The sequence below is a fragment of the Aedes aegypti genome, chromosome 3, assembly GCF_002204515.2.
Source record: "Aedes aegypti strain LVP_AGWG chromosome 3, AaegL5.0 Primary Assembly, whole genome shotgun sequence".
NCBI lineage: Eukaryota > Metazoa > Arthropoda > Insecta > Diptera > Culicidae > Aedes > Aedes aegypti.
Window position 1 is genome coordinate 47799206 of NC_035109.1, and position 19199 is coordinate 47818404.

Sequence of the window (19199 nt, forward strand, 5' to 3'; positions counted from 1 at the left end):
AAGAAAAAAAAAAAAATGAGAATTGCTTCAGTAGAATATTCTTAAGCAACATCTGGTCATGCCACAAGATTGTTGAAGAAGTTATAAAGGATTTGGTGAAAAAAAAAATGGCTTAGAAAATTTAAAAAATAGCACATAAATCTCGGGATAATATCATGCGTCGGAATGATCGGAGAAATTACTGTAGTATTGGCTTATATTAAACATTAAATTAACTTTCAAAGAAGCCATAACGTGTTACTTAAGGTGAAGATGAATCAAAGCAAAACCTCAAACCATTACGGAGGAGGACTTTGGCGTTCGTCCCTTAGGTTCCTATTTCTTCGCCGGCTGATCGTTTGTTAGAAGGGTCGCAGCCGACAGGATCGCTTCCAGCTTGTCGATCTTGGCCATCCGGTCCATGGTGGTGTTGGACAGGATTTCGTCCATCAGCTGCATCGACTCGGTCAAGCTCGGCGTTTCGGAGTTCTTGGGTGAAAACGTGCCCGGTAGCGAGTTATCTGACGGCATGCTGTCCAGGCTCTGGTAGTCCTGCTCGATGACGTCACAATCATCGTCGGAGTCGCTCGCATCGCCACAGACCCGGTCGAAGTTCTCCAGCTTGTCTAGCTTCTTCGCCACTTTGTACGAGACGCGAAGTATTTCCTTCTCGTCTTCCGTCAGGTCCAGGTACCTCAGCAATCGAATCTCGCGATTACTCAGCACCACGTTCTTGCTGGCACCCTTTAGCTTCACCTTAAGGTCCTAGATCTCCGAGCGGACCTTGCGTTGCTTCTTGCGCATCTTGACGTCCACTGGGCGGATTAGCATTCAAATATGCTCAGCGCACAGCTCCGCGAGCAGCTCGCGGAATTCCGCCTTGATCGATGTGGCCATGTTTCAGCGAGACGTTTTTCACCTTGTAGACCTGCTTGTCCTGGTCTTGAAACTGGAGCACGGCGATTCTCGATTATAAACAGAAACATAAACAGCATAACATGCGATTAGGGCGAATTAGGTATAATCTTCACTCACAACAAAATATTAATTCGTGGTTATTTGAAACTGTTTTCGAAAACATGTTGCAATTAGATTTGATTCGATAGGTATTAAATTACACATCGATCAATCTCTGCAAAAGATGAATGGTTTACAAGGGACTAGACTTAAACCCTCAATGTTTACAAATTGGGTTCCGCCCTAATCGCAAGTAATGCAGCTTATTATGATTGACGTTTCTTCTGATGAACACATCTAAACGTGAGGTTCACTTCGTCGCTCGAATGGAAATGAACTTCTCACCTCATTCGAGTCGACTCTCGGAATCGCAAAAAAGAGTTCATTCGAGAGCGAAGTGACCATTCTCGACTCCTCTCACTCCAGTCGTGGAATAAGCACAATTGTTGTGAGAGGTCGCATGCTCACTACATGCGGAGGGGACACGTCCCCCGACAATATTATAGAGAGAATGTGTGCGGATGCCGAGTGCTGGAATGCAGTAACTACGGCTGTCACTCACATTATGTTAAAATTGCAGCGTCTATGGCGCGCCGACCAAGAGTTAGCTGCAGAGGATTAGCCCTGCCGAGGCTGGTCCCTTGTAACATTGTTTAAGTCGGCTAGGAGAAGCAGTTTGCCTAGGCTACTTCTGCTACACGTGTTGTGCTATATGCACTGGTCCCTTCCCGAAGAAATACCGTAAGGTGGTTCCGGGGAGATGAGGGTCTGAGTCCAAGGGTCATGTCGATGCACTGTTCACCACTTGAGCAATTCTAAATGAATTGCTCATGCACAGTGCATAGGCTGGTTTTAGCGGGTCGTCGTTGGTGCGTCATCCCCGCATTCCCTGAGTTATCTTCTCAGGGGATCTGTTTGCAGATTTCCCCCTTGTAAAAAACAAAAAAAAAACACGGCGAGCCACTTCACTCGAGTCGAGAATTGTCACCTCGCTATACGAGACCGACTATTCTCACCTCACGCCAATCGTAGAATAAACCCAAGTAGCACCACGTCGGTCTTCGTTCCGAGACTGGCTTCTAAAGCAGCTGCTAGGCTGCATCATCGCTTGTGCCCGGACATTTGGGTTCGCCCGTTAAGTGACAGAGCAGAATGTCGACACATAATAGGCACTTAGCGACCGGCTTACCCTATCACCTTCGGTGCGCATTTTCTGCACACCTTTATTTCTGACGTGATCATTGCAATTCCACGACTTATGGCCCTTCCCGAAACACTTGAAGCAAACTTCAGGAGGCTGTTGTATGCTCAACCGGTAAACCGACCAGCCTACCTTGAGTATGCTCAAGTTCTTCGCTTTGTTGGCCTCTGCAACCGGCAGCCTGATCGCCGCCACCTGGGTGCCCTGCGGGCCCTTTCTAAGGTGGATGGCCGTACTAGCTGCGTCGATGTCACACTGCACTTTGAGGGCAGCCAAGACCTCCGCTGCATCGGTGACCTCATCCAGATTTTTACACTGGAGAGTCGCTTCTTCAGTCATGGATCTTACATCAACCTCGTCGCGAAGTACTTCTTGTGCCAGTTGCTTATAGACTGCACACTTTTCCTTGGCGTCCTTCTTTAAGACTAGGATCATTTCACGAATCCTAGTCCGCCTAGGCGGTAACTTTTCCGTGCTTCGCATCGCCTTTAGAACCTCGGCGTATTTCGCTTCCTCCGTTTTGATAACGAGCTTGGAGCTTGGCTCGTGCCAGCTTATCCGCCCTGGAGGACGGCCGCGTAGGTTACTTTTTCCTTAGCAACCATACGTCGTTTCGCTACGTACAGTGGCCCAATTTCATATTCGTACAGGATACTGTTTCCACATCAAGTTGATAAAAAACTATTAAATGAAGCATTGAGCTACAAATACTTTATCCACATGGAAGGTAACAGTTGTCATCTATTGTTTGCCAATCACAAAATGTTTCCATTTACATTCATCTTTGGATTAATAGAAAAGTATTGAATTGATGTCTAATATTCACCCAATTCCATATTCGTACACCTACCAAAATTCATACGCATAACGTTCAAAACTAAATTTAGAAGCTCTTTTTGATTACTGAAATGCTTTAATATGATGTTCAGATGTAGTGAAATACATTTGAACAATTTATTAGTGGACATATATGAAATTTAGGTAAAGTTATGAGAAATGTCAGTTTTCCAATGATTTTTGTTATTAAATCCTATAATTCGAACAATAACGTTTATTTTTGTCATTGGATCCAATCTATAGATTATACTCGTAAGCTCTGATAGAAATTTAGTTGAAATATATATAGTTTACAGAAATCATAAACAGTTTTAATCCCTTTTGAGTTCAGAAAATTGTTGTGCCATAAGTTCAAAACTCTTCTAAAATGATATTTTTAATCAATGTAAACCAAATTTTCATTCTAAACAACAGGTAAATGTTAATTTTGAATTTGTCTGTAAAAATAATTTGAACTACGAACTTCGTTTTACAATAAAGTACCCTAAACCTCGCTGTACATACCTGTACATAATTGATGTCATCGTAGTATTCAATTATCTTTGAAATAATATTCAAATTATATTCAAAATAGCACCCTATTTTGCAATTTATTGATTTTATAAGAAAAATACAAAATAACTTGAATGAGCAGAGAGCATTGATATACTATTTAATAGAATATATCCTGTTGTTTTCATCATTTTAAAAAACGTTTGTGTTGCGGTTATGGCAATAATATTTATTATTTAAATCTCTATAATCATGTTTGGTATTAAAATGTAAATAAAAAATGATAACTACGCAATGTTTTGATAGGAGCATTAACTATGGATTATGTATATACATTTAGGAGCCAAACATAAAGAAATTGACTGAAATTTTTGGTTTTGGATTTGTTATAAATGGTATACTACCTAAGATTCAAAAGTATAAGTTGTCGATATCCACTCCTAGCTACTCTAAAACTGATTATAATTTTTTGAAATTTGTGCAATATTCGCAGTTATCATTCTTAAGGAAGTGATGTTGAAAAAAATGCAATTTATTGTTCGACTTACCGAATATTTTAGCAAAAAACATGGGAAAACTGGTATTTTTCTTAAATTTACTTAAGTTTCATATATGTCCGCTTATAAATTTTCCAAATGTATTCTACTGCATCTGAACAACACAACGAAGAGCTTAAGTAATCATCTAATCCATTAAAAACTAGTTTTGAATGCTGTATATTTCTTTTATGTTAGGTGTACGAATATGGAATTGGGTCAATTATAGACACAATCTCAATACTTTTCCATTATTCCAAAGATTTAAGCAAATGAATACAGTTTGTCATTGCCAAACAATAGATGACACCTATAACCTTCATTATTGATAAAGTATATCGAAGTCCATGCACCATTTAATAGATTTATACCAACTTGATATGAAAACAGTGCCCCGTACGAAAATGAGATTGAGTCACTGTATTCATCCTCGGAAGGTCCTCTCTTTCGCATCGCGCAATTGGGGCAAGTAGGAGATTCTGAGTGTCCGAACCTATGCTGGTACTGCCTACACCAACCATGTCCTGACAGAAACTGTGTCAGGTGGAAGTTCACTTCCCCATAGTTTCTTTTATACCCATATTAAATACCTAAGCATGAATCATGCTTACCGGTTGGACCCATCCTTGTCCGAAGTCACAACCGGTTACATAAGTCAAGTCACGCCGGTTACATAATCTGTTAGCATAAAGGTAGGGTCAGTGTTCCCTTAGTGGACAGTCCCCTATAGTCGCACTAGTGGCTTTTTACGGCCGTTTTGCTATAAATATTTTCAAAATATTTTTTTACATGAAGGTGATACACAGCTTGAGCGCCTATAGTAAACCTATTGTTCCTATAGTAGCACTACTGAGAGAAACTATTTTTTATTATCTATATAAATAAAAATGGAGTGGTGTTTGTATGTCACGAAATGGCTTGAGAACGGATGAACGGATTGACGCAAGGTTTTCACTGTTGCTCTCCACAAGGGATGCGACGTGTTTGTGCAGGGGAAAAGTTCAGGAAAGTCTCCGGAATAATCGGGATAACGGGAGAAGACTAAAGTGCAATTTTGTACGGGGGATTTCTTGACGTTTTCCAACAGCCTACTTGGTAGCAAAACGAAGTTTGCCGGGACCACTAGTACGAAATAATTAATGAATTACGAACTTGTTTACATCAAACGAAAGCTTTTGATCCACACTATGAAGGAAAAATATAAAAGCTTTGTAAAAATACGGTTTTGATTAGTATTTTGCCAACGCCGTGATGCTAGTGCTACTATAGGAACAGAAATTAGAAATAGTGCTACTATAGGCACATGTATTCCTATAGTGGCACAAGCGATAATAAATACAAACATATGAGTTTTCGTTGTTTGAATATTCTTCCCAAAAAACCAAGATAAAAAGCTTTCAAATGATGTAAAAATAATGACGCTAGCGTTATTTTTCGATTTTATACGAATATTTGTTCTTAACTATGCGGCTATTGGTACATCGACCCTACTATAATCGCACTTAATGTTCACTGTCGATATTGAATACTCGCCCCACTCCCCGCAAACATCGATCAATGCGTACGTACCTTTTCAGTCTTCTCCATGGCGTCCAGGGTGAGATCCGCCTGTATCAGATCCCGCTGTTTGACGATCTCGTTCAGTCGCAGAAGCGTTACCTGCACTTCTGGTGCCACCTGGTCCAGATCAGGCAGCCCGATCGAGTTCTCCTCCGCTAACAACCACCGGTAGAACGGTATCGAGTACGGTAGATCAAGCTAGAAGAATATGAGAGCAAAAATTGAGCATCAACAAGCTCAAAGGGGAGATCCAAAGATCAAGCAACCTACCATCCTACTATCCATCACAGCTTTAGCCATAAATTTGCCTAAGAATTTAAACTTGTACTTCAAGCGTGAGATCTGCGAAGTTTTTGCCGTTTTGCTGAGGGGAATCGGGAACAGCCCGTGGGGTGCGTTGACGTAGGAAACAGTCCCACTGCTGCCACCGGCGCCGGATGCCGGAGAGACCAGCGAATGCTGCTGGGTCATCGGCGGTGGCGTTTGATTGTTTTCCAGTTCGGCCTGTTGGGGATTACTGCTCAGCAGCAGGTTGTCCGATTGCTCAATCAGCATGTTCAGCGAGTTGTCATTGCTGATAACGAAGCTGCCATCGCTAACATTATGATCACTGTCCTGTTGCTGGTGCTGATGATGCTGATGCCGGGTGGCCATCGGCGACAAGGACGATCGATTCGTAGTCGTGGCAGCATTCGTCGTGTCATCATCTATCTGATTCAACGACGACTTCACGATGTTGTCCGCTATCGAACTTGACTGTTGATTGTTGTTGTTCTTATAGCTATCACTGTCGTTCCATAAACCTAGATCACAGCGTTGCAGTTCGGTTGAAACCAGTGCGTAGAATTCAAGGGTTGGACCCAGCCCGGTACCGACTTCATTTTCGTACTGAATCTCCAGGAGCGCCTTGGAGTGGCCAAAGTCCTAATGGAAAACGCAAAAAAATACTGATTAGTTTCTATGGAAGGATATACTGCCTCTCTACGCATAATTGTCTCGTGTTCTATGGGATTTCCTATATCAGCAACAGACTTTCTTGAAATTTGTAAAAAAAAATCTACAAGTTTTTAACTAATAAGCTCTCTAAGCATACCGCTATAAACTATTTCTGATTCCTCTAGACCTCTCTTCACAGATTTCTGCAGGAATTGCTTCAAAGATTCTTCTAGGAATAGCCCAATGAAGTTTACAAACCTGAATGATCGATTCCGCCTGCTTGAGGATGTCTTCGCGAGAAATGGCACGCTTACGTCGGTCTAGCCGGGGTGTCACCCGCTCGCTGGTGTCTGCCGAGTTGAGATCGGGCGTCGTATCCAACAGTCTCTGGAGAGCTCGATCCCGGTCAAACGAAACGGCATAGAACAACAGATGGCGCGTTTCGAACGGGAACAGGAATGGACAAGCGGCCGCAATCTGCTGCAACCACTGCGGCAGATTGCCGGTCATGATGACCAACGGATCCTGCAGCTGACGACTGGCCTTGGCAGCAATCTGTTGAATGAATAAAGTTAGAATCTGTGCCAGTACAAAACACTAATAGCAACGGTTACCTTCGAATGGATAAATTCAATCTGGGGAATGATGTGGCTCTGCGGCACCGAGAAGTACAAAGTGGCCCAGTGGCGGTTCAAAGCGTTGATGATGCGGAGCATGCAGAGGGCATCTAGCGAAGCGTCCTGCACGCTGACCACATCGGGCAGTTTGGACGTCAGGAATGGCATCAGGGAGGATATTATCGGCGGGGCAATACCATCGATCCAGAATTCCGGTTTCCGGCGCATTATCTTCGATTGGGAGTTTTTGCTATTCTTCCGCGAAGAGCTTGACTGCCCGCTCTTGGACGCACTGTTGGAATCCTCTTCAACCGGGCGGTAATATATGGTGTGCTGCTGGACCCAAATGCTGGCGCTTCCTGTAATTGGAAAAGGGAAACAATGGATAAATTACAAACATTTTTTTTCCTTATGCGCCGTGAAAATAGGAACTTTAAGCATTTATAAAAAAAAGTTGGAGGAACTCTTCAGAGAATTGGCGGAGAAATCCTTAGAAGTATTGCTGGAGAGATTCCTTAACGAGTTTCTGAAAGTGTTCTAGAAGAATCCTACTGAAGAGCGTGAAGAAATTCCTGGAGAACCTGTAGGACAGTCGCATAAGAACTTAGAAGATAGCTCTACACCACTTACCGATAGGCGTTTCCGTATCCGTGTCCGTTTCCGACTGATCGTTTACCAGGGGCGAGTACTGACGGATCGCTTGATACACCGTCATGTTGTATGGCAGCACGTGCTCCCCAATCAGGAACTGCAATTTGTGCTTCAGTCCACCCATCGAAATCATCGCAGCCGCATCGATGTTATCAATGTCCTCTTCCGAATCCTCCTCGCTGTCAACCCGTATTCCTCCGTAGCCACGGACCACCAGATAGCGTTCGATTGCCTGTACCAAAGCCAGAGGGTCGATCTTCACGGTGCCTCCCTTCCATTGCCGTAAATTCGTACACTCGGGATGACGTTGAAGATTACACTGCAAGAAACCAGAATTACGTCAATCTAATGAACCAATTTTACAAAGAACCGAGAATCGTACCTTCAACTGGTGCGTATTGAAGAATTTAAGAGCACTTGTGTTTGATCGGCCCCCAACTCCGGCCGGGAAATCGTGCACCTTGACCGGGAACTGTTCCAGCTGCGTAACGCATCCATTCAGCTTGGCCACAAAGGCGCTGAACGGTGCACTGTTGATCGCTGGACTAACGTTGCTCGAAAAGTTTGCATCCAACGGAAGGTTGGCAAACACGTGCAGGAACATCCGGAGCCGATCGGCACGTTCTACCAGCTGATTGGCATCGTTGGCCATGTAGGTCAGCATGGCGCGGATCAGACCGGAATGGTTTACCTCGAAGGGAGATATGTCACTCTCTATCAGGATATCACGAAGTTCCTTCAGTGCCAACAGGCAATCGACTTGATTGCCGTCCAACTTCTGAATGGCAGCTGTAATGAAAAGTGTTCCGAATAAGTAAAACCAACGTTCAAAGACATCAATCTAGCATAACGTTTGAGAAGGGTGTATCTGCAAAACTTAAGTAAATATTGAGAGAACCAAATCTATTTGATCCTAGTTTCGACAATTCAAGGGTTACATAAGGCCAGGCATTGCAGAATTCGTTCTCATTTAATTTCGAAGCAAGATCAAGGCAAGCAAAGAAAAACATCACATATGTATCGGTCCACGATTAGCAAGGTTTCGCAAGTTGTAACAAGCTTGATAAATGAGAGCCCCAAAGAGAGAGCGATGATAAAACTTATTTCTCTCACTTAGTTACTATTGGAGGTAGGTGTTAAATTACAGACGTGATCAACAATCCCAAAACATCCGAAAGCAATACTGTACCCCAAGTTTTGTGTTTGTTTTATCATTCACTGTTAACCCTCCGATGTAATCGAAGCTGTAGCAGAAGATGATAGACAGGACTTTCATGATGTGCTGCGGATCATGATTGTTACATGGAGCAATAAGCTTGATCTTGAGCTTGATTGATCGCCCGTGATTGCTACTCTAGTATCGCCAGATCAGCTGTTTTTACACAAGGAATCAACCATATGACTACTTGTTTATTTGTTTATACTACATCAACAGGCAAGTAGTAGCCCCAATGATGTCTTAAAATATATGTATATGCAAACATTAACAACAAAGTACAGTGACGTCAAAAACAATAAGAATGAATTTAAAAACAAATATTAAATAGTCAGGCAATAAAACTTAAACTAAACACTTAGACTAATTATCTCGTTCAGCGAAAAACAATGAAAATCTTCGACGGAGCGTCTCTCGGGTAATGTTGAAATCAAACAATGAAGATACTCTGTTGAAAACTCGCTGTAGTCCACTAAGAGCACCGTGAAGTCCATAATTTGTACGAAATAGAGGCAGTCTTAGCATGATGTTGTTGCGAAGCGAGCGTGGTCGGACGTTCAAATTAATTTGTTCCAGAATAGTTCCACAGTCGATGCGTCCCTGCAACACATCCGCAATAGTCAAAGCTCTTATGACATCCCTTCTACAGCGAAGAAGGTCCAAGTCTATTAGCTGACAACGACTTTCGTAGCTCGGCAGGCGAAACGGATCTCTCCACGGTAACTTGCGAAGTGCGAATCGAAGAAATCTTCGTTGGACAGATTCGATCCTTTCCGCTCTATTGTTGTAAGCGGGGCTCCAAACCGCAGCGCCGTATTCCAGCGTGGAGCGCACAAGAGAGCAATAAAGCGATTTCAGGCTGTAAACATCTGAGAAATTCTTGGCGATTCTGAAGATGAAACCGAGAGTTGTCGAAGCTTTACTGACCGTGTACGAAATATGTTGTTTGAATGATAATTGTGAATCAAGGAGAACACCTAGGTCCTTGATGTGATCCACACGGGCTTATCTCGGTAGGTGATTGCACCATAGAGTCCAAGCGATCCCTTAGGCATCTTGGGGTAATGATCGATGACAAGCTGAGCTTCGCTAGCCACGTTGAATATGCCTGTAAAAGGGCATCTACGGCTATAGCGGCGCTTTCGAGGATGATGTCTAACAGCTCTGCTGTAATTGCCAGCAAACGCAAGCTGCTGGCAAGCGTGGCGCTATCCATACTAAGGTATGGAGGACCAATCTGGTCAAAAGCGCTTAGAACGAACAGAAACCTAAAGCGGTTGGAAAGCACGTACAGCATAATGTGCTTAAGAATAGCAAGTGCATACCGGACGGTATCTAAAGAGGCCGTGTGCATCATAGCCGGGATGACGCCCATCGGGCTCATCATCAAGGAAGATGTTCAATGCTTCAACCAAAGGGGTACCAGAGGAGTCCGCGACACGTGTAAAGAGGAAACGCTCAGAATCTGGCAGCAGGAATGGGATAACTCCACTAAGGGTAGATGGACCCATCGACTAATACCAAATGTGTCAGATTGGTATGGTAGAAGCCATGGGGAAGTGAACTTCCACCTGACGCAGTTTCTGTCAGGACATGGTTGCTATAGACAGTACCTGCATAGGTTCGGGCACTCAGAATCTCCTGCGTGCCCCAATTGTGCTGGTGTAGAGGAAACAGCGTGTTCGATTGCCCCCGTTTCATTGTTGTGAGAGGTCGCATGCTCACTACATGCGGAGGGGACACGTCCCCCGACAATATTATAGAGAGAATGTGTGCGGATGCCGAGTGCTGGAATGCAGTAACTACGGCTGTCACTCACATTATGTTAGAATTGCAGCGTCTATGGCGCGCCGACCAAGAGTTGGCTGCAGAGGATTAGCCCTGCCGATGCTGGTCCCTTGTAACATTGTTTAAGTCGGCTAGGAGAAGCAGTTTGCCTAGGCTACTTCTGCTACACGTGTTGTGCTATATGCACTGGTCCCTTCCCGAAGAAATACCGTAAGGTGGTTCCGGGGAGATGAGGGTCTGAGTCCAAGGGTCATGTCGATGCACTGTTCACCACTTGAGCAATTCTAAATGAATTGCTCATGCACAGTGCATAGGCTGGTTTTAGTGGGTCGTCGTTGGTGCGTCATCCCCGCATTCCCTGAGTTATCTTCTCAGGGGATCTGTTTGCAGATTTCCCCCTTGTAAAAAACAAAAAAAAAACACGTTCGAGACTCGTCCCGAGCAAACTATAAGGGAACACTATTGATCGCTGGAAAACGTTATGATGGAGCACTTTGTTGGATTCACCACCATACCATTTAGAGAGCACCAGCTGGCAAACAAGTCAAGTTGTTGTTGCAGGTACAAACAATCAGCAGTTGAGCGTATTCGTAAGAACAATTTCAGATCATCCGCGTAAGATAACCGAGGGGCTTTTAATACGTAATGAACGTAATTGAAATAAAGCAAGAAAATCACTGGACCCAGGTGACTTCCTTGTGGTATGCCGGAAGTAGGGGGGCTGGGGGCAAGAAGGACACCTTAAGATATATAGGTTTAAATCATGGTTGATTAGCACAATTTTTGAAGATTATTCCAGTGTAGGGGCAAGCTCACCTCTTGTTCTAAATGATGTTATCGATAGATTTCAAAAATATAAGAAAAACATGATGATTTGAGATTTTTGAAAATGTCCCTTCTTATGAGGTTTTTAAACGAGGCACGGGGCAAGAGTGCCACTCGTATGGGGCAAGAAGACCACCAGAGCAAAATGCCACAAATTTTGTATATTATTTTTTCCCCGCCTAAACGATAAATTGTGGAGTAAGTAGAGATAAAAACTGAGAGATAAAAGTTTACTTATAGTTAAAAAGTAATTTTACGAAATTAATTTAGTTTTCATCTTATTTGACTGTAACAATAATAGTAAAAATTTTCAAAACCCATTTGGAATGCCCAAGATGGTTTATTTTGATTTTATTCAGTAGGAAAAATTGATTTAATGCAATACTAAACAAGAAAAATAAAAGTTCATTTGATTTTATATGAGAAAATTGCGGTGTCCCTCTTGCCTCATAAGACATACTGTAATTATATATGTAAAATTTAATGTCAAAAGAACTTTTTCGAAAAAAATTTGGGCTGGGTAATGTCTATTACATTACCGCGGGGTTGACGTAGAACTACGATGATTAATAATTTGATTTGTCATGTGTATGAATTTGTAAGTGTAGCGGACTTTGGGGCAAGTGTGCCATAGGGGCAAGTGTGCCACCCCTGCTTTTTATAAAAACTACAATATATATTTTCTTTTTGAGCTTAACAATATGTTCCCCTATAATTCATAATACAATGATCAAAATATGATGAAAATTGCTCTATTTTTCACGTATTTACATCAACTTGTGCAAATGCAACCAAATTTGAGTGGATTTTTATAAGATTTCGTTGTTTCTAAATAGCATGGTGAAGGGTAAATTATTAACAGATTTTTCTAACGTACTGTACATCGTTACACTATTCAAATGTGTAAGTTATTGTGGCATTTGAACGAAAACATTATTTAGTTTTACATACAAAATCCAGTTTGGTTGAAATGTATACTTATTGGGGCAAGTGTGCCACCTATTTAGTAAACAAAAATTATTGGGGTGAAATGTATAAAAATGTAAACATCATCAACAAAATCATAATAATAAACCAAAATGAGGCACCAGTAGTAGTTTCTGAAGTATAGTAGGGGAATAACTGACATGTTTGCCCCCCAAAGTGACTTTTTCTCAAAATATTCAATAATAACATGTTTTTCGGCTTATTAAGTAACGTTTTACATATTTATATCACTATTTTACCGTTATTTAGTGTTGATCTAGTTTAATATTATACATATTCGCCGTAATGTAAGGGTAAAACATATATTGTATTAAATGCAGACAAAAATAACCATTTTAGTTATACGAATTGAGTAATAGGGAATTACGCATGTTTTGAACCTTGTTATAAAGCATCCCCTTATTACGGTAAACCTAAAATTATTTTTTTAAATTATCGATTAGCGTCTGCTTTGTAAGTAATATTAATAGGAAATAAGTAAAATTTCATTTCAAGTAGAATTACATGCGATGTTCATTCGGTGGCCGTCTTGCCCCATATGGGTGGCACACTTGCCCCATAGTGTCGAAAAATCGGTTATTTTGGATTATATTTGAGAAGCTCCAAAACTAATACTTTTTTAAATTATTTTTTTTTAAATGGCACAGTGGTTATGAAAAGATGTGAAACTAACATCATGAGGCTAAATTAATGGATTTTATAAGCATAAGGCAAAGTTAGAGAACAATTTGCTTAAGGAGGCACACTTGCCCCAAATTCCGCTACTAGTTTTGTGTTGTTATTGATCGGATGAATTTTTCAGAAGTTAACTCTTTTTGGACTCATTTTGGTAGTCCTGAAAAGAATCATTTGTCGTTCTGTGGTTTCGAGAACCAGTGTTTGCTGTTCCAGGAATAATGCCAGATGATTGAATTTGTTTGTTTGATCGTTGCTTCCTTGTGTTGCTTTGTTGGGTTATCGGTTTCTGGCTCCAGCTGTAGTTCGCCAAACTCCTCCAGTAGATTATATGTTTGATAGCTCGAGTGCTTCGATCGTGATAATCGATTGAATCGGTCCAGTGCTTTGGTCTGTAGCAATATCCATTGCATGAGCATTTAGGCTCTGTACATTGATACTCATCAATATGCAGGCTGGGCCACTATAATCCAGTATTTCACGTCTCAAAGCGTCACTAATCGATGATTGCCTAAGCGCTGCAGCTCATTCTTCAAGTCAACCCTTGGAATTGCTGCCTTTGGCGTGATGGAACTGGGAAAAATTGGTAGAGTTTGTCAAAAATAGTCTTTGCAGTGAAGTAACCCGCGACAAACCAACATATACCAATTGCTGATCCAGACTTTTGTCATAGTCGTACACGACCTCGGGGAAAGTTCCACCTTGCGACTTATGAACAGTTAAAGCACAGGCACTAACCATCGGGAACTGAATGCGTTTGCATTTGATTATTAAAATTCTCTATACAGGAGTGAAATTGGAATTTCAAAACCAAGAGCCTTACGTTGGCATGAAATATTTTGAACTCTTATAACTGTTTGCTGGTTTAACAAAATTCCTTGAATGGCACCTCAATTGAAAGACACACTTACTGAATCCCACATAACTGTCCAAATAGTTTAATAACTGTTTTAAAAGAGAACGTTGATTTCAAGCAAATTTATAAATAGGGGTGCTAGAGAAAATTTGACGTCATTAGCTTTCAATTCTCCGCTTCGATCGCATCTCAGCAGGCAACAGATCGTCTTGCTCTGACCGGGCGTGCTTCTCAGGCACAGACATCGATAGCGAGGGACCTCCCCGTTTGTCTTGCTTCGCTCAAATCAAACTGTCGAGCGAGCGAGAGAAGATGCCGTCCGAAGCCAAAGTCATCACCGCTGCCGTCGCCAAGAAGAAGAAGAAGAATAAGAGGAAGCAGTCCACAGGAAAATTTGCGGTCGAACTGTGAACACGGTCGGGCAAGTCATTCTCGCTTTGTGGTTCACCGCTTGTTTGCGTTCACCCAGCCATCGTCATCGCCGCCATCATCAGATTTTGACTTAAGCCCGGTGATCCACTACCTGTTACTGTTGTGCACCATCCACGTCACGAAACTTTCGGTTCGTCGTATAAGCAAATAACTTGCTCAAATTTATACATTTGAGTTGAGGATTCCCCGTTTGACCATGGCAATCAACTGATAACATCCCGCAGTGTTATTTATCTGTAAGAGCATCAAAGCTAACAAAGCCATCGGCCCTTTTCAGGGTCATCAAATTAGTAGAAAAGAGTTAGAAGAGAAATATTTCCGACTTTATATATGACTTCTTATATTCCTAAATCAATTTCTCAGTTTCATACAAAATTTCATTTGTTATGAATAATTTATGACTCAACATTTTGAGACTGTAATCGCGGACGCTGCTGCAGTGCCATCGGGGTGAGTGCTCAACATTCCACAACAATTGTAAAATAGAGTGGCATTTCCAACAGCGTCTTTGATGTTCCATATTTTGTGGGAACACTTTGATTAGCAAAATTATCACATGTAACAAAATTGTGACATATTAAGAATGCTTTTGAAAAGACATTCTCATTGAACAATTGTAATAATTTTGGCACCCATGGATCAGAAATTTACCGTCATAATAAAGAAAACTTTTGATTATCAATATCTCGTATTGAATATTTAGTTAATGTCAACCCTTCCAGCAATTCATGTTCGACCAATTTCTCACGCATTAGCATTCTCCGCAATTTTCAAGTAATTCTAAGCCCAACACATTATTGGCACATACCCATTTCCCAGATTGGTTGATCAGCGAAGAGCACAAAAGGGAGGAGCATCATCTGCTATTCTGAGGTTATAAAACATGCTTCCTTCGTCGGATTCAGTTTCATTCTAATTCCGCTTTCGAGCTGGTAAGAGCTCCTCCGAACTTGCTCAGCGAGAAGTACCTCGCTGCTAGAAATCTGCTGAGCTGTTATTCTTCAAGCTGCCAATCCAGCATCTGGTCTGTGAAATCGCTCAAGATTTCTAGGTTGACCGATCCGCGCTTCTAGATTTCGCCTCATGGTAAACTCGTGGTCACAGCATCCAAGCTCAATCGGCCCTTTTCAGGGCCAACATACGTTCATAAAAGGGTTTATTGGATAATATTTACTGATTTATCTATAATGATCTAAATATCGCGGTATACTACAATTTGGTTCACATAATTTACCCCATATAATTACATGAATTTGAGAATTTACCACTGCAGCGCCGTCGGACCGTAATAACATCATGCTACTCAGCATTGTATGGTATTTCTAACAGCATCGTTGATTTATCATATAATGGGGAACACTTCCTAAATTCTCGAGTATTAAATTGGAAAATGTATTAAAATTGCGACAGATTTTAAGTACTGTTCAATAAACTGTTTCCTGACCAATTGTAATAAGCAACTATTGATCTGAAATTTTTCTACATGTTAGTCTATTGCGTTAATCTGAGAAATAGGCTATATGAAATTGATGTCTTGGCAAGGGATGTACAAGATGAGCATTATGTATTAATTTTCCAATTTCCGTACTCGAGAATTTTGGAAGCGGGGGCCGTGATGCTCGGGATGCATTGTCCTCCATGACTGGTCCTGGCTGGAAATATTCGTGGGGAGAAACTCGACCCTTTGATGCAGGAATTTCATTAACAACTCTTTGGTAAAGCAGAAATTTCTGATAAAGGTGAACTTTTTCAAAACAACTCTTATTGATTGGAATATTTATCAACAACTCTTTGTTAAGTAAAATCATCCTTAATAACTCTTTGCTCCATCGCCAAACCAAACCATTTCATTGAATTCATCAAGTACAAGAATATGAATGGTAAGGAGAGGCAGATGGTGTATATTTTGCTGGCGTTACTTTCCAACAGGTCGCCGGTTGGCGCTGACTACTAATCCGTCCACTGAATGATTTTCAGTTGTTGCTTTCGCTCTCTGGTTTCGTTCGCTACTCGCACACTGCTGTGGCTTTCACGCGCTCTTCTTTGCTGCTCCGCTGCTTGATCCGTTCGTTATGCCGTTCGATTTGTGAATGAGCTGAGAGCAGAACAACCAGTGGTTTTATTTGCTCGAGCTCCGTTCACCGATGGCGAGTGGTGGGGTTCTCGCTTGGTTGTTTCGTCACTCCGTTCGCTACTCGCACGCGATTGGTTATTGCTTTCGCGCTATTTTCGTTGATGGTGTGATTCTTCGCTGAGAAAAAAAAAACTGCAACTCTTTTGATTTTTCATGCAAAATGACCAACTTTGATAAACTATATCTCAGTTATTTATGGAGTGATTTGAATGAAATTTTAACAGAATATCAGACATAACTTAAATTTTAACATATGTTTTTGAGTGATTTTTCCAATCACGCGTTGAAAAGCAGTAACGGTTTGACTAAAGTGAATGTTTTGACGATTTTTTATGATTGACATAACTAAACATATTGAAGGAATAGCTTCATGGTATCTTCAGAAAAGTTGTAGATTTTGACGAGATGAATAAGTTTGCTGAAGACAGTTATTGTGTAAGGCTATCAGATTTTAAGATAAAAAGTTTTGAATTTTTCGTCGAAAATTACAGTTTAGTCAAACCGTTATTACTTATAAACTTGTGATTGAAAAATTTTTCAAAAATATATGTTAAAATTCAAGTTACATCTGATGTTCTGTGAATGTTTCATTCGAAAACATTTCCATAAATAACTGAGATCCAACTTACCAAAGTTGGTCATTTTGTATGGAAAATCGAAAAAGTTGCAAATGCATGCGAATAAGTTGGGGCCTTCCTTAGCCGAGTGGTTAGAGTCCGCGGCTACAAAGCAAAGCCATGCTGAAGGTGTCTGGATTCGATTCCCGGTCGGTCCAGGATCTTTTCGTAATGGAAATTTTCTTGACTTCCCTGGGCATAGAGTATCATCGTACCTGCCACACGATATACGAATGCAAAAATGGAAATTTTGGCAAAGAAAGCTCTCAGTTAATAACTGTGGAAGTGTCATAAGAACACTAAGCTGAGAAGCAGGCTCTGTCCCAGTGAGGACATTAATGCCAAGAAGAAGAAGAATAAGAAGATGTGAATAAGTTCTCTGCTTATTCGACAAACAAGCTTAATATTTCATGGGTACACAACAGCAACAGAGTAGCGTACACAGGGATTTAGTTGAAATCTGGAAACGTAGCTCATTCTTGAAATCTTGAGCGATTTCACAAACCAGATTCTGGATTAACAGCTCAGCAGGCTTCTAGCAGCGAGGTACATCTCGCTGAGCAAGTTCGGAGGAGCTCTTACCAGCTCGAAAGCGGAAATGGAATGAAAATGAATCCAACGAAGACAGCATGTTTTATAACATTGGAATAGCAGATGATGCTCCTCCCTTTTGTGCTCTTCGCTTTCTGATCGACCAATCTGGGGAATGGGTATGTGCCAATAATGTGTTTTGCTTGGAATTACTTGAAAATTGCGGAGAATACTAATACGTGAGAAATTGGTCGAACATGAATTGTTGGAATGATTGGCATTCCCTAAATATTCAATACGAGCTATTGATAATTAATAGTTTTCTTTATTATGACGGTAAATTTCTGATCCATGGGTGCCAAAATTATTACAATTGTTCAATGAGAATGTCTTTTCAAAAGCATTCTAAATATGTCGCAATTTTGTCACATGGGATAATTTTCCTAATCAAAGTGTTCCCATAAAAGATGGAACATAAAAGGCGCTGTTGGAAAAGCCACTCTATTTTGCAATCGTTGTGAAATGTTGAGCACTCACCCCGACGGCACTGCAGCAGCGTCCGCGAGTACAATCTCAAATGGTTGAGTCATAAATTATTCACGACAAATTAAATTTTGTATGAGACCGTGAAATTGATTTAGGAATACTAGAAGTTATAAATAAAGTCGGAAATATTTCTCTTTTAACTCTTTTCCACAAATTTGATGGCTCTGAAAAGAACCGATGGCTTTGTTAGCTTCGATGTTGTTACGGAAAAATAACACTGCTTGGACCAGCAAAACTCAGGGGGCTTCTGATAATTGCTCCTAACGGGATTGCTTCTTGACCACCAATGATGATTTCATCACGAGTCGAAATTTTGAAGCGCGGGACAACAGCTCCTCGGCCGATGAAATTAGCGGCGGCGATGACGAGGGCTGGGTGAACGCAAACAAGCGGTGAACCACAAAGCGAGAATGACCAGCCCGACCGTGTTCACAGTTCGACCGCAATTTCTCCTGTGGACTGCTTCCTTTTCTTCTTCTAGGCGGCGGCAGCGGTGATGGCTTTAGCTTCGGACGGCATCTTCTCTCGCTCGCTCGACAGTTTGATTTGAACGAAGCAAGACAAACGGGGGCGTCCTTCGCTATCGATGTCTGTGCCTGAGAAGCACGCCCGGTCAGAACAAGCCGATCTGTCGCCTGCTGAGATGCGAGCCAATCGGAGAGTGAAAAGCAAATGACGTCAAATTTTCTCTAGTCACCCCTATTTATAGATTTGCTTGAAATCAACGTTCTCTTTTAAAACAGTTATTAAACTATTTGGACAGGCATGTGGGATTCAGTAAGTAAACGACATGAAGCTTTGATGTCTTGGCTTTCGATTGAGATGC

The 19199-nt window shown here is 41.4% G+C and overlaps 1 protein-coding gene across 5 annotated transcripts in view; it reads right to left on the reverse strand.

Annotated features, from left to right (window-relative positions):
* Positions 1 to 19199, reverse strand: part of LOC23687777 (E3 ubiquitin-protein ligase TRIP12) — an 83841-nt gene that overhangs the window by 12177 nt on the left and 52465 nt on the right. For all 5 annotated transcript variants that reach the window (XM_021854883.1, XM_021854884.1, XM_021854885.1 and 2 more), the window contains 6 exons: positions 8149 to 8555; positions 7746 to 8085; positions 7113 to 7474; positions 6757 to 7053; positions 5833 to 6486; positions 5572 to 5760 (listed from right to left, as the gene is read on the reverse strand). In XM_021854883.1, coding sequence (XP_021710575.1) covers positions 5572 to 5760; positions 5833 to 6486; positions 6757 to 7053; positions 7113 to 7474; positions 7746 to 8085; positions 8149 to 8555 — 2249 coding nt within the window. The remainder of the gene's footprint in view (positions 1 to 5571; positions 5761 to 5832; positions 6487 to 6756; positions 7054 to 7112; positions 7475 to 7745; positions 8086 to 8148; positions 8556 to 19199) is intronic.